Source organism: Capricornis sumatraensis, chromosome 2 (genome assembly GCF_032405125.1).
Source record: "Capricornis sumatraensis isolate serow.1 chromosome 2, serow.2, whole genome shotgun sequence".
Lineage (NCBI taxonomy): Eukaryota > Metazoa > Chordata > Mammalia > Artiodactyla > Bovidae > Capricornis > Capricornis sumatraensis.
Genome location: NC_091070.1, coordinates 79,934,024 through 79,958,420, shown reverse-complemented (window position 1 = coordinate 79,958,420; position 24,397 = coordinate 79,934,024). Strand labels below are relative to the sequence as shown.

The 24,397-nt window shown below is 52.4% G+C and overlaps 3 protein-coding genes across 4 annotated transcripts; 1 reads left to right on the top strand and 2 right to left on the bottom strand.

Annotated features, from left to right (window-relative positions):
• Positions 1-2,443: 2,443 nt before the first annotated feature.
• IRF9 (interferon regulatory factor 9) lies at positions 2,444-7,312 on the bottom strand. Of its 2 annotated transcripts, XM_068962465.1 has the most exons (10): positions 7,199-7,312; positions 6,264-6,444; positions 5,804-5,987; positions 5,421-5,551; positions 5,239-5,332; positions 5,064-5,135; positions 4,120-4,238; positions 3,897-4,014; positions 2,944-3,059; positions 2,444-2,815 (listed from the first exon to the last, which is right to left on the bottom strand). In XM_068962465.1, the coding sequence occupies exons 2-10, from the start codon at positions 6,441-6,443 to the stop codon at positions 2,645-2,647; spliced, it is 1,185 nt and encodes a 394-aa protein (XP_068818566.1). In that variant the 5' UTR covers position 6,444; positions 7,199-7,312; the 3' UTR covers positions 2,444-2,644. The 2 variants fall into 2 exon arrangements, with proteins under 2 accessions (XP_068818566.1, XP_068818558.1); XM_068962457.1 differs by lacking the exon at positions 7,199-7,312 and having other exon boundaries at positions 3,897-4,238.
• A 422-nt stretch (positions 7,313-7,734) lies between these two features.
• Positions 7,735-18,928, bottom strand: RNF31 (ring finger protein 31). The gene is made up of 21 exons (XM_068962448.1): positions 18,594-18,928; positions 18,361-18,507; positions 18,055-18,210; positions 17,772-17,831; positions 17,593-17,668; positions 17,188-17,359; positions 16,322-16,697; positions 15,857-16,147; positions 15,139-15,387; positions 14,854-15,039; positions 14,536-14,742; positions 12,044-12,217; positions 11,862-11,960; positions 11,679-11,768; positions 10,115-10,229; positions 9,904-10,022; positions 9,505-9,618; positions 9,306-9,363; positions 8,565-8,661; positions 8,117-8,285; positions 7,735-8,003 (listed from the first exon to the last, which is right to left on the bottom strand). The coding sequence occupies exons 1-21, from the start codon at positions 18,783-18,785 to the stop codon at positions 7,950-7,952; spliced, it is 3,201 nt and encodes a 1,066-aa protein (XP_068818549.1). The 5' UTR covers positions 18,786-18,928; the 3' UTR covers positions 7,735-7,949.
• An 838-nt stretch (positions 18,929-19,766) lies between these two features.
• Positions 19,767-23,019, top strand: PSME2 (proteasome activator subunit 2). The gene is made up of 11 exons (XM_068965216.1): positions 19,767-19,883; positions 20,194-20,226; positions 20,663-20,725; positions 20,971-21,057; positions 21,162-21,192; positions 21,279-21,376; positions 21,922-21,990; positions 22,143-22,210; positions 22,379-22,433; positions 22,732-22,818; positions 22,909-23,019. The coding sequence occupies exons 1-11, from the start codon at positions 19,836-19,838 to the stop codon at positions 22,987-22,989; spliced, it is 720 nt and encodes a 239-aa protein (XP_068821317.1). The 5' UTR covers positions 19,767-19,835; the 3' UTR covers positions 22,990-23,019.
• The last annotated feature ends 1,378 nt before the right edge of the window (positions 23,020-24,397 follow it).

The following is a 24,397-nucleotide window of genomic DNA, read 5'->3' as shown; positions in this document are numbered from 1 at the left end:
GCAGAACTATATTCAGTATCTTGCAATAATAATCTATAATGAAAAAAAATGTACATAACTGAACCACTTTGTTTAGTATTTTTGAAACTAAAACAATAGTTAATCAACTGTAGTTCAATTAGAAAAAAACTCAGCTCTGATTAGAGCCAAACTAACCCTATTTCATTTGTTCCTTCAATCCAGGAACTCTTAAGATTGGGGTCTTGTTTTTTCCTTTAGCGCCTGAAACATAGCAAATATTTGTCAAATGAATGCACAATTGCCCTAAATTTACAACCACTGAATATTAAGGCTGAATGGGATTCCAAAATCTAGTCCAAGACTTGTCTTCATGGTGAGAAAACAGAGGCCCATACAGACCATTTCTGCCAGACCACACAGCTCTGTAGTGGCAGCCTGGTTGGGAGCTCGACTCTTCTGAATTCCAGTGCTCTCAGTCCTTCCATGGTGCCTGGCTAAACTGGTTTCTACATGATACTTAAAAATTGTTTTGATCATATATTGCCAATGTTCCTAAGGGTTAACACTGGGGCACACATATGATAAATTTGGGGGTACCTGCCTTTAAGGAAGGCACTTATAACCTAGTTTCAGAGGTAAGGGATACAGTAATTTGTTCATTCACTTAACAAATATTTATTACATGCCTACCATGTATCAGGCAGTCCTCCAGGCACTGAGGGTGTAGCAATGAACAAAATAAGTCCCTGTTCTCAATGAATAGGAAAGGAGTGATGATAATCAAATAGACAAATAGAAACATATGAGGTCATAATCTGTGCTGTGAAGAAAAATGAGGCAGCATAATGGAATAGTGAGGGGTGCTATTTGGGCCAGGTGCTCCGGGAAGCTCTCTGAAGAGAAGGGGGCGAGTCAGTGTGCTTACCTGAAAGAAGAGTGTTCCTGACAAAAAAAAAAAACTTAGCAAGCACAGAGGTCCTGAGGCAGAAATGTGTTTGGCGGGTTCAAGGAGCCTAGAGCAAAGTGACTAAGAAGAATGGCAAGGGGTGAGGTTAGAAAGGTGGATAGGAGTCACACTGCCTTGGAGGCCAAGGAAAGGATTTGGGCTCTTCCCTGAGTGAACAGAAAACTATTGGAGAGCTTTGAGCAGAGGAGTGACATGATGAGATTTATGTGTTAAGAGGATCTCTTCTGTGTTGAGAATGGACTGATGGTGAACAAGAGAGGGAGCAGAAAAGATGTGGAAGGAAGTGGAAAGAAGAGGTGTGTGAGATAACAGTGGTTGAACAATCAGTCTTAGCGAGGGAAGCAGAGGCCAGATTCTGGAGAGAATTCTGAAAGGGATGCTAGAACCAGCTGATGGGTTGGAGGTGGGGTAGGACGGAACAGGAAGTAAAGGGCCTGTGCCTCTGCGCACTCAGCATCCGACTTCCTCACTGCCTATGCAGGTGCCTGTCTCGGGAGGGACAAGGAAGGTCCAAGGAGGCGGGACGGCTCCAAAGCAGCGCTGACGTTTGTCAGGTGAGACAGTAAGGACTTCCTCAAGAAGCCAGACGTCTATCTAGACTTAACGATGTAGCTGAACCACTCAAAGCTTCTATAAGTGACATCACAGGAAGGAGCTGGTTTGGAAGGTTCCTGCTCTGCCCATCTGGTGTCCTGTATGGGGAGGGGGAAGCGGTGGCTATGGCAGTTGGGTAAGTGGTGAACTAGTTTGGTGAAGGTGAACGTCCAGAGAGATAGGAGGACCGCTGGCCTTGGGAAGAACTTCCAATTTGGGAGCAAGATAAACACGAGGTAAGGGAGAGAGGTGTTGGTGGATTTGGGCCCCTGGGATCCCCGCAAATAGAGTGCTGCTGACATGGCAGTCTAGGTTAGGCCGTCTGACGTGGGGCTCAGGCGGAGTAAGGAGACCAGCATGGCAGCAACTTTCAGTTAGGGTGACAGTGCCGCAGACACTGGGAGAGAGGCCCCAGGACCTGATCCGCCTTGGGCACGGGAGGCTCAGCCCCTCGTCCCTCTGATGTCCTCCCATGCCAGGCCCCAGGGCCTCGAGCTCATGGTTTCAGGTCTGTTCGTTGAGGCTTCCAGGTAGGAGTTCAACCGTGGGCCGAATCAGAGGCCTCTAGCCACAGGCTGTGGACACTGGACTTTCCCATGAGAGAAGGTGGCTCAGAGCCCTTCTTGGTGGCTGACCCCAACCCTCCCTCCAGTCCTGGTTGCCCGGAGAATACAGAGAGCTAGGCCCAGAACCCACAGAGCCTGGACAACTCCCTTGCCAGAAACTGTGAGTGGATCAGGGGAGAGGGGCCCAGAGACACCAGCAGGAAGAGACCCTGGGAACCCTGCTCTCAGGCGACATCTCCACCATCTCCCTGTGATCCTGCTGCCTTCTTCTCTCAATGAATCCAATGAGGAGTCCTTTTTCAGTAACATTTTATTTTAAATCCTTAGTGAAGATCTAAGACAAAAATATAAAGTGCTAGGTTTTAGGGTTGGGGGCGGAGGGAAGGGCCCACTGAGTTCACACCATTTGGACTTGCCTGTTCAGTTCCTCAGAGATGAAAGAGGGTATATCTCAAAATTGAAAAAAAAAAAAAAAAAGTTATTCTTGAGTTTCCCACCAATCGGTGTCCATGAGGAGCTGAGGGACAAAGTCACCACAGACCACCAATGAGAACGCTCACTGGGGGAGGCAGGTCGACAGCAAGGAGGCTGAGGCTGTCTCAAAGAAGACCGGCGGGATAGAGAGGAGAGAAGGCAGCGGGTCCTGCAGGCTCTGCAGCAGAGACAGGGTGGCCGCCTGCTCCTCTGGGGTCTCCTTCAGCATACGTCGGGCGAAGGCCTGCTCCATCTGTGCAGAGAAGTGGGAGAGGGGTCTGTGGGCACCACAGGGCCGGATGCTATACCCCGGGGCTTCTTCCCCAGTACGCCCTTCTCTGGAACATACCACCCCCATGCAGGCAGGCTCTGCTGACTCACCTGCACCGCAATCAGACTCTGTGAGGTGTGGCTGGGGTCAGGGTTCTCCTCCCAGAAATTGAGTGTCACCTGAAACTTGGGTGGGGGCCCCAGGCCCTGGAAGTACCTGGCCAAGTCTGAGAGAGAAAAGGCCAGGAGTTGGAAGAAAGAGAAGACAGAAGGCCCCAGGCAGGGAAGGACAAAGGAGGAACCCATTACGGAGTTAGAGGGATGGTGATGGGGCCACTCGGAGAACAAGGCTAGAGCTGGAGCCCGGGGGTGGTGACACTGCTGTCTTGTGCTAGGAACCAAACTGCTACTCACCTGAGGACAAACAGGGAAAGGGGCCCCCATCAGGGGTAGCCGATCGTCACACACCCTGAAACCTCTCTGCTGGGGGAGCTCAGAGTCCGTTTGGCAGCAGCCCTGGCTGCTAACACAGCCATGCCACACCTTGGTTGCCTGTTCACTCCCTTCCACACTGACGCTCTGCGTCCCCTATATTCCTGGCCCCAGTCCCAAGGTCCAGTTGAGAGCTGAATGGAGGCAGGAAGTGGAATTCTCAGCATGGTTGGGAGAGGGGGAACCCGAGGGCAGCTCAAGCAGTGGGTGAGAACATGTGACATGCGCAGCTCTCACAAGTGTGGATGGTCGTTGTGCGAGTGTGTCTGGCGGGCGAGGGGGGTGTGGCGCAAAGCGCACCTTCTTGTAATTACTGTATGCTTCCATGTGGTGGCGCTCCTGAGATGCGCTATTACGGTGCCGGGCTCCACCTGGGCCTCATCTTCTGTGGCCTTGGCCCAGGAAGCGGGGCTGCCAGGGCTGAGCCCTGGGATGTGCACCACACAAGTGCAGGGGCCAGGCCTGGACTGTGCTGGGAGATTGGCTGGAGGGAGCACAGGGTGACAGCCGGCCCAGAGGCGGGGAGTGGAGGTGGGGGAAAGGGCTCAGGTGCTTGGCTGGAGCAACCTCACCTCTGCAGAAGTAGTTGGTTCTGAAGAGCTCCACGCACTCGTTGATGGGCAGCAGGTGCGGACCCGGGCCAGATGGCATCTGGGGCGCATTCCAGGAGATAGGGATGGGGCAGAGGCGCTGCACAAAGAGGCCCCGGGAGTTGCTGGCCAGCAGGACCCCTCTCTGGAGCTGGCTCAGCAGGCGCTGGGCGGGCTCGCATGGGTCGGGTTTGGGAAATATCACCTGCTCCATGCTGCACTGGGAGCTTGAGGGCTCAGCCACAAGGCGGCAGTCTAGGCTCTGCACCTGGGCCTCACCCACCACACGCCCGTTGTAGATGAAGGTGAGCAGCAGCGAGTAGTCTGCAAGACAGAGAAATGCCAGCTGCACCAGTGCCCTCCCGGGGGCCCACTGACTGGCAGGAAGTTCTGGAGAAATGAAGAGGGACGCCTTGCAAATCCAACACCCTCATTTTGCTGGCAAGGAACATGGGGCTCAGAGAGAGAGACCAAATGAGGGCTGGTGAGCACCAGGCAGGCTGCGAGGCAGGGGCAGCAGCCGTACCTTCTGAGGACAGAGAAGACCCTTGCCTTTCCTATCCTCATCCCCCAACCCTCAGCAGCCAGGGGAGTCTTCCACTCATGCTTTCCCAGCCCTTATGTGTGTGTCTGACTCTTTGCAACTCCATGGACTGTAGGCTTCCAGGCTCCTCTGTCCAAGGGATTTTCCAGGCAAGAATACTGGAGTGGGTTGCCATTTTCTTCTCTAGGGCATCTTCCCAATCCAGGGATCAAACCCAGGTCTCCTGCATTGCAGGCAGTTTCTTTACCACTACACCATGGGAATTCCCTGGCTCCCAGCACTCAGGAGAGGAGCTAATACATAGGTTTCCACTGAGGCCTTAATGCCCAGGGTCTTACAGTTTACAAGAGGGTCCCAGAGATCAGGCCTCTACTTAACCCACAGAATCAACATCTCAAAGTGGATTTCCAGGGAAGAGAATGTGTAGGGGGTATTTTTGAGAAGTGAGTTGTGTGGAGTCTAGAATCTAGCAGGCATGCTGCCTAGAAACCAGTGTCTCTGGGTCAGGTAGCCGGCTGCAAGGCCTGACAGATTAGATAACACATGCATGGCCTTAGGATGATGAAGGGAGACAGGGGCAGGGGTGAGTCACAAATGCCAAGTACCTGAATCTGGAGGGGGCAGAAGCTCCAGGGACAGCAATTCTCCCTGGAAAAGAGCCTCAGCTGTGTCCCCACCTGGAAGGGAGGCAGAGGTACTGGTCATTCAGAGTGGACCAGGGAGTCCAAGGGCCAGAGGGTGTGGTGTGGAGGATGACACAAGAGGCAGAGTACTCAGTACCTTCCTGAGGCTCAGGGCTGTTGCTGCTGCTGCTGCTGCTTCCGCTGCTCCCAAAGTCTAAACGGCCAGCTCCCCCGTTGGTCTCCACTGTCTCCTGCAGACACAGTTCCTGTGGTTGGCCCACCTTGCCCCCAGTCACTGCTCTGCCCTCAGACCCACCCGGTTCCCTCCCCTGCTCTCACATTCTGAGGGGGCTCCTGGAGCAAGGAGGGGCTGAGTATGCAGTTCTTTGTGGTAACCTCTTCCTCTTTCTTCTCAGAGAATGCAGAACTGTGGGGTCGCTTTGATGGTAATTTCTGGGTCCCTGATTGAGCTGTAGAACGTTGAGAGGGAGGCAAATGTCAGAGCCTTAAGTGGGGACAAAAGGAAAGGGAAAGACAGGAGGCAGTGAAAGGACGGGCAAGACTGGGCAGGGAACCTCCTTCCCAAGGACAGAGCAGATCTCTGAATGAGGGGCCTGGAGGGAGGCCCACCACCCTCCCGGGAGGCACAGAACACCATCCTTCCCCCCACACTCCACCCCCAGCTACTGATTTTAGGAGTGGTGGGGCATAGGGACACCCACCGGGGACAGTTCCTGATGGCAGCAGCCGGTACACCTTGTAGGGCTCAGCGCCATCCCTATGGCCGATCTCAGGAACCTCCTCAAATTCACAACTTTTGTTGAGAGCACAGCGCAAACGAGTCTTCCAGATGGCAGGGCCTTCCGAGTTCCCCTCCTTGTACTTCCCCTTGAATACTGCCCAGGCCTAGAAGACAGCAGCAGTAAAGAAGAGATCACTGGTAATGGACCACTGACCCGGCTGGCTTCACGGATGTACAGCCTGAGCGCTCGCACAGAAGGGCTCAAGCTAGGTTTACGCTCAGCTGTTGCCACCGTGAGATCCATGCTGAGTTTTGCCTTTCCATCTTGCATGGGGCTGGTCTTACCCTCCAATCTCCCCTTTATCTGTCATCCTACAGGGTGACAGCGCCAGCGTGTGCTCCATCCCTCCCTCCGAGAGGTCAGTTTCCAGGCCTTTCACCTTGAAAAAGGCGGCATCCTGGTCCTCCCGGAAGTCCTGCTTGCCTGCATGCTTCCAGGGGATCCGGAACATGGTCTTGGCCGCATCCTCCCAGCACACTCCTGGGAATTGCCCGCTCTCCACTTGCTCCACCACCCAGTTCCGGAGCTTTCGGGTGCAGCGCATCCTGCCTGATGCCATCCTGGGGATAAGAGCAACAGAAATGTCAGGGGAACTGACACTTTGGGAAGAGTGAGACCCTGACCCTTGGGGTTGGCTTCTGGCCAAGGCCCCTGGAGATCCCATTTTTATTTTGCCTCCAGACATATCTCAAAATTCTAGGGTTGAATTGTTTCATTTCTGCCATCACTAGCAAGTACCAAAAATACTTTCAACATCCCAACTGTGGCGTCTGGAGGGAAATCCGAGGCATTTGTCTTGGTATTTTTCAGGAATCTACTGTTTGGAAGAGAATTCCCCTGGTGTCCTGCTCCAGGGGAGACGTCCTATCTTGATCCCCAGTGTTTACAGTAGCTGCTTCTGAGATGTCTCATCAGCCCTCTTCACCCACCACCCTCACAACTCCTTTGATGTTTCCCAAACTTCCTCTGTGCTTGTCCCAGGAGCAGGGGGGGCAGGGAGCTGGGGGCTGGGGCAGAGCTGGGGCGGAAGTGGGCAGGGCCAGAAGGCAAGAAAACAATCAGGAGATGGGGCAGTATTCTTCCCCAAACAGCCCCATAGCAGGCCCTCCTGCCCTTGGCCTGTAGGGCTTGGGACACTGGCCCCGGATCAGTCTTCACTCAGGACAAACTTCTAGCTCCCTAGCTTACAGGCCTTCTGCTGTCTATCCCTCAGTCTAGCAGAGGCGTCCCCAAAAGCCCCTACCCACCACCTCCAGTCTGGCCAGGCTTTCCAAACCTAGGCCCAAGCTGATACCCATTTTTGGTTAATCTTACCTGAGCTGCTGTGCAGGGAGTTCCAGGGCTCAGCCGACCTCAGCTCAGCTCAGCTCAGCTCAGCTCAGCTCAGCTCAGCTCCCAGCTGGGCAGCTTCCGTATCTCTCCACCCCTTCCTACAGTCCCCACCCTAAGTTTCAGTTCTCCTCCAGGGAGGGCCCTTTCCCTGAAATCACGTGGTCTCAGAGTTGCAGGGCAACTGGTTACCACCAGGGGGAAGCAGCATCTGAGAACCTTATCTTTGGAATCCTGCTGGTCAGAAGATGGAGGAGGGCCTCTCCTACTTCAGGCTCCTTCCCTTTCCTCCCTGAGGATTCCCCTTGCTTGTATCTGACGTCTCTATGACGCCGCTGCTTCCCCTGGGAGGCTGCAGTGTCCTGGGGTCTGGCCTGGGGCCTCTGGATAGCTCTGTACCACTTGCCCATCTATATTCCCCCCATGATGTCTGCTTGATACCTACTAGGTGACCCCAGATATTAGCTGAATTCAATGAAAGAAACAAAGGAGGCAGGGAAGGAAGAAGCCCAGGCCAGGTGGCTGAATGGGGAGGGTTGCCCTTGGCCACCCACAAGTTTTTACAAAGCTCTGTTCACCCCACTCCCCTTTCCCTGATGCCCCCGGATGGTTAGTTAGGTCAGGAAGGAAGAAGGACTACCAAGAAGCCTGGGCAAGGAAATGCCTCTTTATTGGTGCTAGAGTTGTTCCTGTGGGAGTCGAACCACAGGCCCCTCTTTGGGACCCTCGCTCTCAGCTACTTCCTCCTGCGGGGGATACTCTGTCCCAAGGGCACCTCTTCTATCAGCTTCTGCAGAAAGAGAGAGAAGACAAATGATGCTGGAAGCCTGGGACTCAGACACAGGCTGGAAAGGGGACTCCTAGAGAGTGGGGTCAGAGGCAAGGCTGGAGGGGAGGCTTTACTTGTAACAGGCGGGCGTGGTAGGTGGGGGCATCCTCCCCAGGCAGTGCCTGGGGGCGCACGTGCAGGTAGCGCTCCGCAGCTGTCTCCAGTTCCTCCACTTCATACAGGGTGGCTGGGTCCAGTGAATGGGCGTTGATGAGGCTCACAAGATACTCTTTGTAGTGCGCCCTGAGGAGATGAAAGGGTAGAACATTTGTTCTGTCTGGCTGATTCTAACTGAGTGTGCCGGGCACTAGCGTACTCGGAAGAACCGCACGGACGCCCCTCACCTGTTGCTCCTGGAGGCACTTGCCAACCTGTGCGTGCTGCCCGCTGTGCCCTTGCCTGGAGGGCTCCCTCCCTCCCACTTCTCACAGGACCCACTACTCCCAGAGGCCCACTTCTCTGCCCAGGCACACCCCCAGTTCTCCCCACAACACCAAGCTCCATGCCCCGCCTGGCACTCACTGGCAGAGGCCAGCATAGCCAGCGGGAGTCTCCTTGCCACAGGCTTCGTCCCGGAACCCGTTGGGAACTTCCTTCTGCTCCATCACTCGACAGCCACCTAAGGGTAAGGGAAGGAAGGAACCCTTTGCCTGGAGGAGGCCACTGACCACAAAGGCCCAGGGGAACGTGGGAGGCAGCCTCTGGGAAGAGGACTGAGAATAGGAGTCCCTGCTCTAATGGGGGTGGGGGTGGGGGGGCATTGGGAAACATGCCACTGTGCAGACCACTTGTGATACAGAAGCAGGGACCTGCTGTCCTTGCATTTAGCTAAGCTCTTACAAGGTTAGCTTATTCTGTGAAGGTCTTACTCTATGCAGATGGTGAGAAGTGGGATAGATTTGAATCACATGCAACATCTTTTCTGTTGTCCTCACAGAACCTAAAACAGTGCAACTAGTAAGTCTCATTAAATAGCCATTGAGTTAATTAATGAATCACTATCCTCTGGGAATGGGAGAATAAAATTAGCATCAAGGTACCAGGTGCTTGAATGTGGCCTTACATAAAACAGCTGGGCTGTACGCTGGACACGAGCCTGCTTCACAGAGGAAGAAACAAGCTCGGGGAGGCTGACTCACCAAAGGACACAACAAGCAGGCACAGGACGGGCTCTGCATTCTGGTTCAACCCCACACCCAAGCCCCCTTCATCCATCACACAGCGGGAGCCAGCCCCTCCTCCCAGGCCTGTCCTGACACTCACCTCCGGGCACTGCCCGGGCCCCCGCTGGGGGTTCTGTGTTGAACATGACATTATTGTCCTGAGGGCAGAAGGTTGGGAGTTAGTTTCCCTGGATGCCAGCCTGCTGATTTCTCCGCGTCTGACCTTTCCCTTCCTGCCACCCTACACCCTGCCTCCTCTCCTGGGCAGCTGGCAACACCAGCCAAGTTGGCCACCCGACCTGAAGTAGCTTTTGGAGCCGGAGAGCAGACCAGTCCCGCAGGTAGAAGAGGCAGTCTCGGGGGTGGTGGCCGTGCAGGGACTTCTTCACCCTGCAGTTAGGGTCTGGACATTTCTGGTGGAAACCCAGATGGGAGAGGGGCAGTTGGAAACTGTTGGGGTCCTGGCCTCTCAGGAACCCCTGCATGAGGGGTATAGTGGTGGGGCAGATGGAGACATTGGAGGGTCTGGAGCAAGCAGAAGGCGGGAGGGGACAGAGAGAGGTGCTTCACCTCACCCACTCCCCCCCCCCCCCCCCGCCCCGGTCTCCTCTTCCCCTGGGCTGCTCCTCCACTGCCTCCGCCCCTCCTCATGGGAGCCCCACCCTGCTACCCCTTCCATCCCAGGCCTGGGGGCTCACATTCTTGGCATAAAAGGCATTGTAGCAGCCGCTGCAGAACTGGTGGCGACACTGGGTGCAGTGAAAGTGCATGCAGCCTCCTCGGGCCAGTGCGTACGAGAACTTGCACTTGGGGCAGTCTGCAAGGGTCAGTGGGTCAGGGTTGGGGCTGCTCCTCAGGCCCCGGGAAAGAGTGTCATTCTTCGCAATGAGAGATGACTGGGCACCTTACCTATGCCGTTTTCCTGAAGGTACATCGCCAAGCCCTGGGCTTGGTATTCTGGGTCATTGGTGCGTTTCCAGTTCTGGAAATCTTCACAGCTCCGGCCTCGGTGCTGCTCCTCCCACTGCCAGAAGGAAGCAAGCTTCCCATGAAAGCGCCATGCCAGGCCCTGCTTGCTGGCCACCCCACTCAGATCCAGAGGGCCCTGACTCAGTGTACAGCTCTGCCATCCACCCTGTGCTCCAACACCAAACTGCAGGGCCAGCCTTGGTTCTCTCATCTCTCCACACCTGACACATTCACCAGCAAGTCTCGTTTCTGTCACTCTAGCCCAGCTCCCCTTTTCTTTATCCCTCCTCTGACCGCCTTTACTTCAGGCCAGGTCAGGTCTCGCCTTGGTTGCTTGCCTCGAGGACCAGTCTCTCTGCCTCCACTCCTGCTCCCCTGTGGTTCAGCCTCCACCCGGCAGGCAGTGTGCCTCTGAATGCATACATCAGGCAGCTTCAACTGCACTGGGAGTGTTCTAGCTTGGAAGTTTGGAGGTAGGGTGGCAGGTGTTCACTTTATTATTGTGTTTCATAAGACAGATGCAAATTTTTGGTATCAAATATTTAACTTTTTTTTTAATGAAGAATAAACAGCCAATTTTATTGGGCTCACTCAGACTAGGAATCCATTCAAATATTCAACATTTTAAAGGTACATGAAGGCGCATAACCCCTTGTTCAGTCTTAGAATGAAAGGACCTGAGACTTCCCTGGTGGTCCAGTGCTTAAGACTCCACTATTCCACTACAGAGGGCGCAGGTTCGATCCCTAACTGGGGAACTAAGATCTTACATGACCCATGGCACAGCCAAAACAGAGAATGAAAGGCCAATCAATCCCCTCCTCGCTTGGCCTCATCATGACCTCTCCTGATCTGGCAGCTAGCTCCTCTTGGACCACCTGGCACTCTCGCCCTTGCTTTTGAGGCTCCAACCATACAACACTTTTTTGGACTTTGGCCTTTCCGTGTTTTGTTCTTTCTCTCTCAAATACTTCTTGCATAGTTGACTTTTTAATTTTCAGGCCTGAGCTTAAATTAAGCCATTTCATTTATTTGTAAATATTGATTTACTTTTGGCTTTGATGGGTCTTAGTTGTGGCAAGCTGCTGGGGCTCTAATTGTGGCACACAGGCTCGGATGCCTCAAAGCATGTGGGATCTTAGTCCCCCGACCAGGGATTGAACCCCTGATTGCAGGGCGGATTCTTAACCACTGGACCACCAGGGAAGTTCCTAAATCAAGCCATTTTAGAGAAGACTTAGCTAACCTCCCAATCTCATGTACCAGGTAGGTCCACTCTGTTATTCCTGACCTCAGATTCCTATTTGTTTTCTTCATAAACACATGGTGATGTATATACTTCTGTTCTCACTCCCTTCCTCAACCTTGCCCCCTCCCTCCCTTGCTAGCCTGTAAGCTCTTTGAGACCAGAGAGCTTGTCTGTTCTGTTCTGTAGCAAACCCTGAGTCTAACACAGCACCTGCAGTGGCTCAGCAGGTATTCCAAAAGGTTAGACGTGCCTCACCTGGCGCTTACAGCGCACACAGAAGGTCTGGTGACACTGGGGACATGTTGCTTCCAGCTGCTCACGCTCGTATATGAAGCCAAAGGAGCACTGTGGGTGCAAGAGCATAAAGCTATCTAAGGCCTGACCATGTGCTACTCCCCACCCCTCCTTCCGGTCAGCACCTCTGGGCAGCCCACTGACCTGGGCACACCACAAGAACTTGGGGTCCCGCATGAGCACGCCCTCCGTCAGCTTCTTGTGGAACAGTGCATAGGCATCTGGCTCTAGGCTCTCTCGAAGCTGGGGACAGGATGCGAAAGTGGCAGGCGGGCAAGGCTCCTGTTCAAAGCCCAGGGCACCCTGAGTCCGAGGGACTGCCCTACCTGGATGTCGAGGGTGGAGAAGTAGCCGAGCAGCTGTGTGTCATCAGTGAGGTCGGGGCGGCCACAGGCAGGGCACACCATATCTGTGATGTGCTTCTCCTTCAAGGCGATGGTGAAGTGCTGGCGGAAGCAGTCGGGGCAGATGGTGCACTCACAGGAGGTCAGGGCCTGCATCTGGTGGAGGGGAGAGGATGGGAGGGGAGGGGTCAGAAGCTACAGCTGCCAGCCGGTGGAAGGGGCAGCGGCCTGGTGTCTGCTACAACTGGCCAGGCAACCTAAATGTCTGAAGACCTTCAGATGGAAAAAAAAAAAGACAATGGTGAGACCTAATGTAAACGGAAGAAGATCTTCTGAAGGCATCCTCAGTCAATTAAAAGCAAACATATGATAACTGAATCACTTTTCTGTGCTGTACACCTGAAACGAGCACAGCATTGTGAAACAACTATACTCCAGTAGAAAATAAAATTAAAAAAAAACCAAAACATTAATTAAAAAAGGAAAGAAGGGAGGGGGACGAGCACAGCACTGTAAAACAACTATACTCCAGTAGAAAATAAAATTTTTAAAAAAAACCATTAATTGAAAAAGGAAAGAAGGGAGGGGGGGTATTCCCTGGTGGTCCAGTGGTTAGGATTCCACACTTCCACTGCTGAGCACCTGGGTTCAATTCCTGGTTGGGGAACTGAGATCCTGTAAGCCATGTGGCATGGCCATAAACAGCAAACACACAAACATCCTTGAAATGAGAAAACTGTAGCAATGGAGAACAGACTAGTGCTTGCTGTATGACAGGAGGAGGGGAAGAAGGTTACAACTCTAAAGCTGTAGCACAAGGGGGTGCTTTTGTGATATCTTGATTGTAGTGGTGGTTACATGAATCTACATGTGAGATAAAATTGCACACAAGTACATGCATAAACCAGAAGAAATGTCAACAACCTCAGACATGCAGATGATACCTCTTTAATGGCAGAAAGCGAAGAGGAACTAGAGAGCCTTTTCATGAGTGAAAGAGGGGAGTGAAAAAGCCAGCTTAAAACTCAATATTATAAAAACTAAGATCATGGCAACCAGTCACATTCCTTCATGGCAAATAGAAGGGGAAAAGGTAGAAGCAGTGAGAGATTTCCTCTTCTTGGGTTCTAAAATCACTGTGGATGGTGACTGCAGCCCTGAAATTAGAAGATGATTGCTTCTTTGTCTGTGACAAACCTAGACAGTGTATTAAAAAGCAAAGACATCACTTTGCCAACAAAGGTCTGTATAGTCAAAGCTATAGTCTTTCCAGTAGTTGTATACAGATATGAGCTGGACCATAAAGAAGGCTGAGAGCCAAAGAATTGATGTTTTTGAACTGTGGTGCTAGAAAAGACTCTTGAGGGTCCCTTGGACAACAAGGAGATCAAAGCAGTCAATCTTAAAGGAAATCAACCCTAAATACTCATTGGAAGGACTGATGCTAAAGCTGAAGCTCCAATACTTTGGCCACCTAATGTGAACAGGTGGATTCACTGGAAAAGACCTTGATGCTTGGAAAGATTGAAAGCAGGAGAAGAGGGTGACAGAAGATGAGATGGTTGGATAGCATCACTGATTCAATGGACATGAACTTGGGCAAACTCTGGGAGATGGGTGAGGGACAGGGAGGCATAGTGTGCTGTAGCTGCAAAGAGTTGGACACGACTTGGTTGACTGAACGACAAACACACACATCCACGTACAAAATGAACAAGGTCTGCAGTCTAGCTAGCATTGTACCAATATTTATTTCTTGGTCCTGACACTACACTACAATTATATAAGATGTCACCATTGGGAGGTGGGTGGAGCACACAAGACTGTACTATTTTTATAACTTTCTGTGAATCTACAATTGTTTTAAAATAAAAAGTAAAAACAAACAAACAAAAACACACGGCCAGCCTAACTAACCTGGGCTGTATTTGGCCAAGGAACTGCCACTTCTGACCTACAGTTAAGTTAGAAGGGGCTCAGGAGATAAAAGGGGCCTATCCCTACCAAATGGGTATTTGATGATGACATTAAAGAATTAGTGGTAATTTTTTTTGGCATGACAGTGGCACATTGGTGCCTGTATTTTCAAAGAGTTTTATCTTTTAGAGATAGATATGCAAATATTACTAGTGAACTATCTGATGTCTGAGACTTGCTTCAAAATAATCCTGTGTAGATAAAGTAAAGATTGGCCATACATTAATGATGGTTGAAGCGTGATGATGAATACATAGTGGAGGGAGGGAGGCTGAATTTCTTATACAATTTTCTCTACTATTGCACACTTGAAATTTCTCATAATAGAACATTAAAAAAAAGAGAGAGAGGTGGCCTATTCCTGCTCTCCCCTCCCCAGAAGCCTTCAGGGTCACATGGGCAACTGCAGAGCAAAAGACATGAGAGACAGGACTGGGGTAGAGGGGAGGTCCAAAGGGAACAGAGCAATTCTAAGGCTGGAGGCAGTGGAGACTCACCCGGTTGCGGGGCAGGGCCCAGCCGCACACGGCACACTCCTGGGCAAGCAAGCGGCGCAGGAAGGCCCGGTCCTGGCTCTGCCTCACAGCCTCCACCACGTCCCCCAGCTCATAGTTCCTAGGTGTTTCCTGCAGCAGCGCCAGCGCCAGCTCTGCCCGGCCCCAGCTGGGGAGTGCGTGGACTGCCAAAAGCCGTCTGACCAGGCTCTGCAAGGCGATTCAGGTGGAGAGGGAAGATGTGGCTGTCAGACCCCAGGGAGCCTACCCTTCAGCCTGCCCTCAGCCCTACTAAGTGGGCTCGTCACCTCCTTCCAGCACCTGCTTATCTGGCCCATCCCAGGAAGGGGTGGGCTCAGGGCCACTGTCCCAGAGGCGCTGATGGAAGGGCTCTAGGCGCTGGCGCTGTAGCTCAGTCAGGGCTCGTGCCACATCACCCCCATGTTGGAATAAGGCTTGAAGAGACCCTTCCTCAGGCCCAAAGCCCAGGGACCGGAGCTCCTGCACCTGTGAGTTGGGAGGGGCGAGAAGGAGTGAATCAGGGTGTGCGAGGCTCTTAGATCCACAGCCCTCAACCCTGCCTCACCTCCAGCACGGCTGCTATACCTTCCTCCGCCGGGTCCTCACACACTCTTCCACAGCTTCATCCAGGTTGCCATGACGATCCAGCCAGGCCTTCCGGGCCTCCTGACAGGAAAAGGCGCCCAGCCCTGGGTCCTGATGTCCAGCCAGCTCAGCCACCATCTCCAGCACGTACGGCAGCTCTGAGCGCAGCCACTGCAGGGGCACCTCGGTGCCCGAGTACTGCAGAGCCGAGAAGACCTCCTCTGGAGAGGCGCCTCCAGCTTCCCCTTCCTAAGAAACAGCCCCGCTCAGATAGAGAGCCCAGCAGGAAGGGCACACTCCATCCCCTCCTTGAAGAAGAAGTGAAGTCGCTCAGTCACGTTCGACTCTGCGACCCCATGGACTGTAGCCCACCAGGCTCCTCGGTCCATGGGATTTTCCAGGCAAGAGTACTGGAGTGGGTTGCCATTGCCTTCTCCAGGGGATCTTCTCGACCTAGGGATCGAACCCAGATCTCCCGCATTGTAGGCAGACGCTTTACTGTCTGAGCCACCAGGGAAGCCCATCCTCCCCTTAGCCTGGATCAAAATGCTGACAGTGCTTGAGACCATGGATCGTGTGAGCAGTGCACAGTCTGATACCTGCCATGGGGGAAGGGTTCAGGCAGCTGCTGCTGACAATGACAGGTTTTGAGAATGCCCATCAATCAACTGCAGCCTCTCCCTTCCCCGACAAGCTCATCCCAGGCCCATGTCCTCACCCGGATCTTGATCACCAGCTGGAGTCCTTCTTCCCTCATCTTGTCTTGGCGCTGCTTCTCAAGGTCCCCGCAGGAACTGGTCACGGGGGCACAGAGGGGTCGTGGAGGCCCTGGTTCAGGGTGTCGCTCTTCCAAAGAGCTGGCCTGGGGCTGGGGGGTCTGCTGTACTGGGATGGGGCTGCTGGTCCGGTTGCACATAGCACACACCCAGCCAGGGCCCGAGTTGCAGAAGGTACAGTGAATACAGTACCACGCTGGAGTCTGGACAGAGGAAAGCACAGTATCCCCCTGCTGGAAAGGCAGAAAGAATTATCCTATCGAAGGCTGGCTAAGGCTCAAAATGGAAATATAGGAAGCTTGGGGGAAGATACCAGGGAACTAAGGGAAAACAGAGGATGAAGAAGCAGAGAATGGCCTGTGGTAACAGATCTAAATAAAGAGATCAGAAGGCCAGGAACAAGATACCTGAAGGGGCTTCAGGCAAATGCCGGAATCCTGAGAATCCACCACCAAGCTGGGAGGCTGAGCCAGCCGAGGTCGCTCACATATGGCACACAGCACGGCCGCAGCCTCGTTCTCAAAGGTGCAGCTCTGGCAGGCCCAGTGACCCCGAGAAAGCTCAGGTTCTAGGCCCCCAGTTCCTTGGGGACCCTCGATTCCAGGACCCAACCCCTTACAGCCTCGGGGCCGATCACAGGCCACACAGAGTACTGCCCAAGGTTCATTTAATAAGGCACAGGCAGAACAGGGCCAGGGCAGACGGGCACTTGCAGGATCAGAGCTGTCTCCCAGGGTCGGCACGGAGGCTGGCTGAGGCCGTGGTGGAGCTGAGGCAGGTAGGCTGTAATGGATAAACAGACATGGCCTGCTGAGGGGGTGCCTGGGCCCCTTACCCATGGGCCCCCTCATACCCTGCAGGACAGCACATGGCTCTGGCCTTTGCACATGTTATCCTCTATGCCTGGAATACTCACATACTCATAGCCTGGTCAACGGTGAAATGACAGCTTAAAGTTCAGGTCTGGCTGGTAAATATCTCAGCCTCACCCCTATTAGATGCTTAAAATACTGCCAACTGATTGACCTGATCCTTCTAACTAGGGTGCATCCTCCCACTACCCATTCGCACACCATGACAATCTATTTTGCTATGACTATATCTATGTATGTATACCTTGCTTGGTATATATGTCTATGAATCTCCTGAAGGGCAGGAGCCAGCTGTTTGGCATCTATGAAACAGTCTTTAGCACAAAATCCATCACACAGTAGACTCAAGGAATATTAAGTTCTCTCAATTTTGCTCCCACTCAGAAAAGAAGATCTCGCACCTGGGGTGAACAGCCTGAGGGGGTCCATGCAGGGTCTGGCGATGGTGATGCGCACGTTCTGGGTGTCCGTGGAAGAGGCGATCACAAGTTAGACACAAGGCCTGTTTACAAGTTGAGCAGTGCAGCGTGCCTGGGGCAGAACCACAGAGGAAGCAGGGACCAGGAGTGGAGCCTGGAGAACGGGAGACAAAGAAGAACAGAATATCTTTCTAAAAAAAACCAGGTTACATTTGAATCAGCTGTGGAGGGAAACAAATCACAGACTACTTTTCAACACATCTTTCTACCCAAAGAAACAATCTTAATCTCTTTTTTAAAAGAAAGGGAGATAATCAAGAAGAAAGAGGAAATTTCTATCAATATGATCTACTAGCACTCCTTCCCCCTAATACAGAACAATAATACCTGCAGCAGAGGGTATGGTGAGGGGGCCGGGAGCAATCTCTCTCAGTAAGGGGGCAAACTCTGAGAGCTGCAGTAGCTGAGGAAAAAGGACAGGGAATGAGTAAGGGCTTGGGGACACAGGCCCACAACAGGTTTCCTTTGTTCACCAGGCCCCAGAGCCCCATTCCTGCCTTCCTTACATCATCTTCAACCTTGTCTTTCAGCAGCTGCTCCAGTGCTTGTGGTTTTGGATGAGCATTCTGCAAACAAGATGAGAAGAGTTCCCACCTATAGCCTTAGAACAAGACCCTCCCTCAAAGCCCTGGTCCCCCAACATTCAGAGTGAAAAGTACAGAGAGATCCCAAGTTACCATGGAGACTATGCCTGTGATTCAGCAGTATGAGAGTCCCCAGACTGGCTTTGTTGTTAGGCTAGTCTCCCCAGCCCTGGTGCTTAAGTCCTCAGGACTAGAGATACCTCACCTGTAACAAGAGATTGAGCTCTGTCCGAAGCAGCAGTACTTCCAGTGTGACTGTTGCAACTTGCTGCTGATCCGGCTCCTCCTGCCTCTCAGGGAAGCTCAACCCATCTGGCTGCTCCTCTGTGTAGCCATACAATCGCAGAACATCCCGGCCCCCCTGCCACACAGGCAAACCAGTCACCGCCCAGCAGGCCCCCTTCCCAATAGGGCTGGGACTCAACCCATTCAGCACAGCCTGAGGCCTTTTCTAGCCAACCCCCAGCCCAGGCTAAGTTTCCTACTCCCATTAGGGGCCCAGGAGCTTCACCTGCACGGCATCCACCGTAGAACGAAAGACAGGGTTATTAAACTTAACCCCGCGCCAGTACCGAGGCCTCTGAGGGCTTAGGAGGTTGCGGCCATATTTCTCCAGGATGTTCAGGGCCGTGGAGAGAGTGTTGAGGTAGTTTCGGGGCTGGGAGCAGTCAGAGAGCAGAGAGCTGTGAGCCCCGGCCCAGCCTCAGGTCCTCTGTCCTCCTCCCGAGCCGGGGCGGGCCTCACCTCCCCATGAGCGTTGCAGCGGATCAGGCGTGCAGCATCCAGCTGCAGGTAACGGGCTTCTGGCGGCAGAGAGGTGCCCAGTAGCGGCCAGAGCTGCTCCTGCGTAAAAGCCTGCCCGGAATCCCTCCTCAGGGCGCTCGCCAGCTCCTCGCGGGCCTCCAGGAAGGCCCGCTTCTCTTCCTCCCCCGGCATCCTGAGACAGGAGTCAGCCCCGGCCCGCTGCCAAACTGGACCGGGCGCAGGCTGTGCACGGCCCGAGCACCGCCCGGAGCGTCTGGGGTCTGGCTTTCCAGCCCGACCCTGGTCGGTGAGGACGCCCCGGGTCACTCAGGCCACGGTCACTCTTCGGTCCCAGGCCCCATGCCAGAGTTAGCGGGAACAGGAAGTACTAGGAAAGAGGGCGGGATTGAGACCCAAATTCAGGGGAACGGGAGGGGTTTAAATTTATGATGGGGTGGGGCCAGGAAGTCAGGGGGCGTGACCATGAAGGCCCAGCCAATTATAATGGTAAATAGTCCCTGGCTCCTCCCCCAGAGCGTCTAGGCAATAAACCTTCTTTTAGCTCGCTTCCCCTCTTTGGTCCAGGCTGGTTCCACCCTTCTCCGGGTAGCTCCCGGTGCGGGGTTACTTTATTGCCATCAAAGTCCTCTCTATCCGCACCCCACTGAGGAAATCCCACTCAGCTGGGGACTCAACTCTGGCCAGCCTGAGCCCGTCAAGCCCCTCTGTCAGTCTTGATAGAGCGCCCTTCAGGAGGAAGCCCCCTCTTCCATATCCTCTATCCCGTCTCCCTTCTACTACTTCTCCCACTCACTCTGATCCCTCTCTGACCCTTCACCACAGTCGAGCCTTCCTGGGGGAGCCACACCACTGAGCACACCCTTTCCCACTCTCCCACCCTTCTCATCCCTACCCCAACCCTGACTATCCTTGGGCAGTCCTTTCCCTTCCCTCTAAGCCTCTCCCCTTCGAGAGACAGCCCCTGTTCAATCTCCGCCTGTTCCACTTGTCCTAGCCCCTCCCACGGGCAGCCCCTGGGCTTGTGACCAGTCAGCACCGCCTCTCCCACTCGCACAGGCTGAGAATGGCAGAGGGGCTCCCTACGGTTTGCTGCCTTCCAGGGGGAGGGGGAAAAGAAGGAAAGGGGCGGGGCTGAGGGGGGCGGGCCTGGACGTCGGGAGTGAAAGCGAAAGCCCAGGCGGCGAACTGGGGGACCGGAGATCTAGCAGGAGCTGGAGCAGCATGGCCAAGCCTTGTGGGGTGCGCCTGAGCGGGGAAGCCCGCAAACAGGTAACGGGGGACCGGGAGGCCAGGAAGGGGCCGAGGAGCCCCTCTGAATGGAGGCCAGACTGGGTGCTCCGGGGGAACGAGGCCGCGCCAGAGAAATCTCCCAACCTCTCTAAGTGCTTTCACTTCTGTCTCGGGGGATTACAGATACCTGCTCTCTGGACTATCTCTGCACTGAGCATAGGTTTCCAGGGAAATCTGGCTTGTGGTGCGAAAGAACTGAGCCAAGTTGGAGGGCATCCCATTGAGGGTGGGATCTTACTCTGGACAACCGAGACCCTTAACCGACATCCGGGTACTGCTCTCTGTGCAGGTGGATGTCTTCAGGCAAAATCTTTTCCAGGAGGTAAGTAAGTCTTCAAGATTCAAGCGATTTAATCCAGAATCTAAGGCCAATACTTGAGGGTTGCAACTTCTCAGACTGATCCCCAAACCCACCCTCGCCCCGTGCACTACTTTATCAAACCTCCACCCAAGATAAGCTCTTAATTATTGATCTCTGCTTTTACTTTGACCTCTCTTAAAACCGTCCTCAGTTCCGTCACTTCCTCTCCCCTCTTTTGGTGTGGAGGGAAAAGCCATGGCCCCAAAGTAGGAATGAATACCACAATTCTTGGTTCTGCTGCGTCCCAGCTTTGGCAAGTCCCTTCACTTTTCAGGGCTTCATTTCCCTCATTTGTAAGTGTTAGAGTCAATGATTTCCAAGGGCCCTTCCAGTCCCACTTCTCAGACATCTCACTGAATGTCTTCTGTGATTCTGACCATTGCAATATAACCCACAGGCTGAGGAATTCCTCTACAGATTCTTGCCTCAGAAAATCATATACCTTAATCAGCTCTTGCAAGTAAGTAGTGTGAACTCCTCCTGCCCCATCCCATAGCCTCTCTCCTCTTCATCCACTCTCTCTGGCTAACAGCTACATTCTGAATGCAGAATACAGTTGTAAGTGGTAGACTGGGAACATTAGAATAACATGAAGCCTGAGCCTAGGTTCCGAGGCAGAGGGCGGGTGTGATGTGTGAAGGGAAGGCTGTGACTCAGGCCGAGGGGGAAGAGGCTGGGCAGCCCCTGACAGTGAGCTCTGTGCAGGAGGACTCCTTCAATGTGACTGACCTGAATTCTCTCCGGGCCCCACTGGACATCCCCATTCCAGACCCCCCACCCAAGGATGATGAGGTGAGGCACTCAGGGTGTAGGGCTCTGGCTATAAACGCAGTGTAAATGATGGCCCTCCAACCTCCATGACTTTTCTAAAGCTATTTTTCCCCTTTTTCCCTTAGATGGAAACAGATAAGCAGGAGAAGAAAGAAGGTAAGAGAGGAAGAGGTGGCTAGGGAAAGGGAAATGGCACACTGACTGTTGGATGAGAAAGGGTCTAAATCCCCTCTTTCTCACAGTCCCTAAGTGCGGCTTTCTCCCTGGGAATGAGAAGGTTCTGGCCTTGCTTGCCCTGGTTAAGCCAGAAGTCTGGACTCTCAAAGAAAAATGCATTCTGGTAAGCCTGGGAACTGGGGGACATAGAGAAGACAAGCAAGGCCAGGCCCTAGATACTCAAGTCCTTCATTCAGGAACTTATTCCCAAATTAGGAAGCTTCCTTCTGTGCCTTGTGTTTAGATACCTTTTGTTTATCACAATGGTGATCACATCCCCAAATCAGATGGTGCTGTATCCACCTCCATAACCTCTGAACCTACTGCTGTACCAGGTATGCAGGTGCTGTGAAACAGTGAGCTGGTTTAAGAACTTAGGCCCTAGAGGGAGACTGCCTTAGTTCAAATCCTGACTCTATCACTTACCTAACTGGTTACTTTAAGTATGTCACTTAGACATCCTGTGACTCAGTTTTTTCATCTGTTGCGTGGGTACAATAAGAATATTTACCTTGAAAGGTTGTTGTGAAGATTAAATGAGATGTATAATACATAGCACAGTGCCTGGCATATAATAAGTACTCAGTTAAATGTAGGTTTATTAGGAAGTAGCAGTAATAAGAACAGAGAGTTTGTTGAATGATTCCTACATGATAACTTTTAATGTAGGTGATCACATGGATCCAGCACCTGATCCCCAGAATTGAGGATGGAAATGACTTTGGGGTGGCAATCCAGGTAAGAAAGGGTATGTGAGGATGCTGAGAGCAGGGAGAGACTTGGAGAGAAAGGGACAGGAGCTGGACATGAACTGGGAGGAGGTGGGAGATAGTGAGCGAAGGAGGGAGATGAAGTGTTTTCTTTGCCTCACATCTCTTTTGTCACCACAGGAAAAGGTGTTGGAGAGGGTAAATGCAGTCAAGACCAAAGTGGAAGCCTTCCAGACAACTATTTCCAAGTGAGAACAGTTGGAGGGCTAGTATGGGGGTCTGCAGGGACATTTATTTGGGACTCCCAAAGCTGAGCATGCCCATTGGGATGAAACAGGGCTTTGGGGAAGGTCTGAGGGAATCTCTCTCTCTCTCGAAATAGTCATTCCTGTGGTTATTCCTCTTGCTCCTGGCAGGTACTTCTCAGAGCGTGGGGATGCTGTGGCCAAGGCCTCTAAGGAGACACATGTAGTAAGTACATAGTCTACCCGCCTTTTAGCTGAGGCTGGCTGGGGTGGGGGCAGGTGAGGAAGTGGGGATAGAGGTCCTCTTTGTCTTGTTTATGACCTTTCCAATGTGGAGTATATTAAGCCCAAGAAAACTGATCTGGGTTTCACAAACCTTGACCCCTTTTCTCTGATCCTGTGTGATCCCATTTCTTGGCTGAGAAGGGGCTCATTCTTCAAGTTACCTATTCCTTATATAAGGAAACAAGACTAATATCCCACCCTCCTATGGGGCTGACTCAGCTTTGCTTCTCACATCCCAGATGGATTACCGGGCCCTGGTGCATGAACGAGATGAGGCAGTCTATGGGGAGCTCAGGGCCATGGTGCTGGACCTGAGGGCCTTCTATGTGAGTCTGGAGTAAGCCCTTAAGGGAGGTGGATGAGGGAGGCAGGGGAAAGGCCGAGAAACTGACTGTTGTCCTCTGGCCTTCTTCCAGGCTGAGCTTTACCATATTATCAGCAGCAACCTGGAGAAAATTGTCAACCCAAAGGGTGAAGAGAAGCCATCTATGTACTGAGCCCAGGGTTAGAAGGGAAATAAATGACCTATACTTTGTGTAGATAACCTCTGCTGTGTGTCTTTCATTCAAAAAACATGTACTGTCACCTGGGCTTCTCTTGTGGCTCAGATGGTAAAGAATCTGCCTGCAATGTAGGAGACCCAGGTTTGATCCCTGGGTCAGGAAGATCCCCTGGAGAAGGAAATGGCAATCCACTCCAGTATTCTTACAGTAGCCTCAAGACTTCTCCATCCATACAGCACCGATGATAAAATATCTAGGTTAATGGTGAAAAGATTCTCCACAGTGAGGGACACCTAGAGAGGTTCACATAGTTACATGGAGAAGAGAAGAGGGAGGAGGGAGATAGAGGTGACCAGGAGAAGAGGGGGAATCAAAAGGGGAGAGAGCAATCTAGCCAGTTATCAATTCCCTATTTGCTTTCCACAGTCTGGAACACTCAGAGAGGTTCACGGAGTTACATAGAGAAAAGAGGAGGGAGGAAGGAGATAGAGGTGACCAGGAGAGCAGGGGGAGTCAAAAGGAGAGAGACCAATCTAGCCAGTAATCAGTTCCCTAAGTGTTCTCCACAACCTGGAACACCCAAAGAGATTCACAGAGTTAAGTAGAGAAGAGAAGGGGGAGGGAGGAGATAGAGGTGACCTGGGAGAGAAAAAGGAAAGTCAAAAGGGGAGAGAGCAATCAAGCCAGTAATCATACTCCTTAGTAAAAATGGGTACTGAAGATTGGATTCTTAAAGGTGCAAAATTAATAACAATACCAAAAAGCAAAGATTAAAAATCTAGACGTTAGACTCTCAAAAATACAATATTAAAAAAAAATTATAAAAAATGTATATATGAAATTTGCTTTAAAAATAGGGTCTTTTTGTGCAAGCTAATAGGTTTTAAAAATGAAAATTAAAGGAGTAATAACTTAAAATTTTTAAAAATTAAAAAAATGATAATAGTAAAATATATCTAGGAATTTCTCTGGAGCTGTTGAAGGCAGTGTGGGGTCAGTTCCGTTTCAGATGGTTCCTTGTTCCAGCTTATACTTCTTCTCAAGGTCTATAGGCCCCTTCTGATGTAGTCAATGCTAACTACCAGGTTTTAATCTATTCCACGTGTCACTTCCAAAGCGATTCCCTCTTGTTTATTTTGACTTCCTCTTTTGCAAGTCTCTTCAGTGTCTGATTTCCACCCTGACGCAAGGGGGTGGTGGTGGACACTTTTTTAGGCTTACTTGTTCAGTCGTGCTGTGGGGAGGGAGGAACACTGCAAACAAATATCACTGGCGTGTGTGGGGTGTGCTCACAGTGTCTGGGCCACACTGGGTTTGCCACCCCCCAACCCGCCCCGCTCACGGCGTGTGTGCTTTCTGGGTCTACACTGCTCAGGCTCCAGGTTGCTCTGCAGGGGAACTG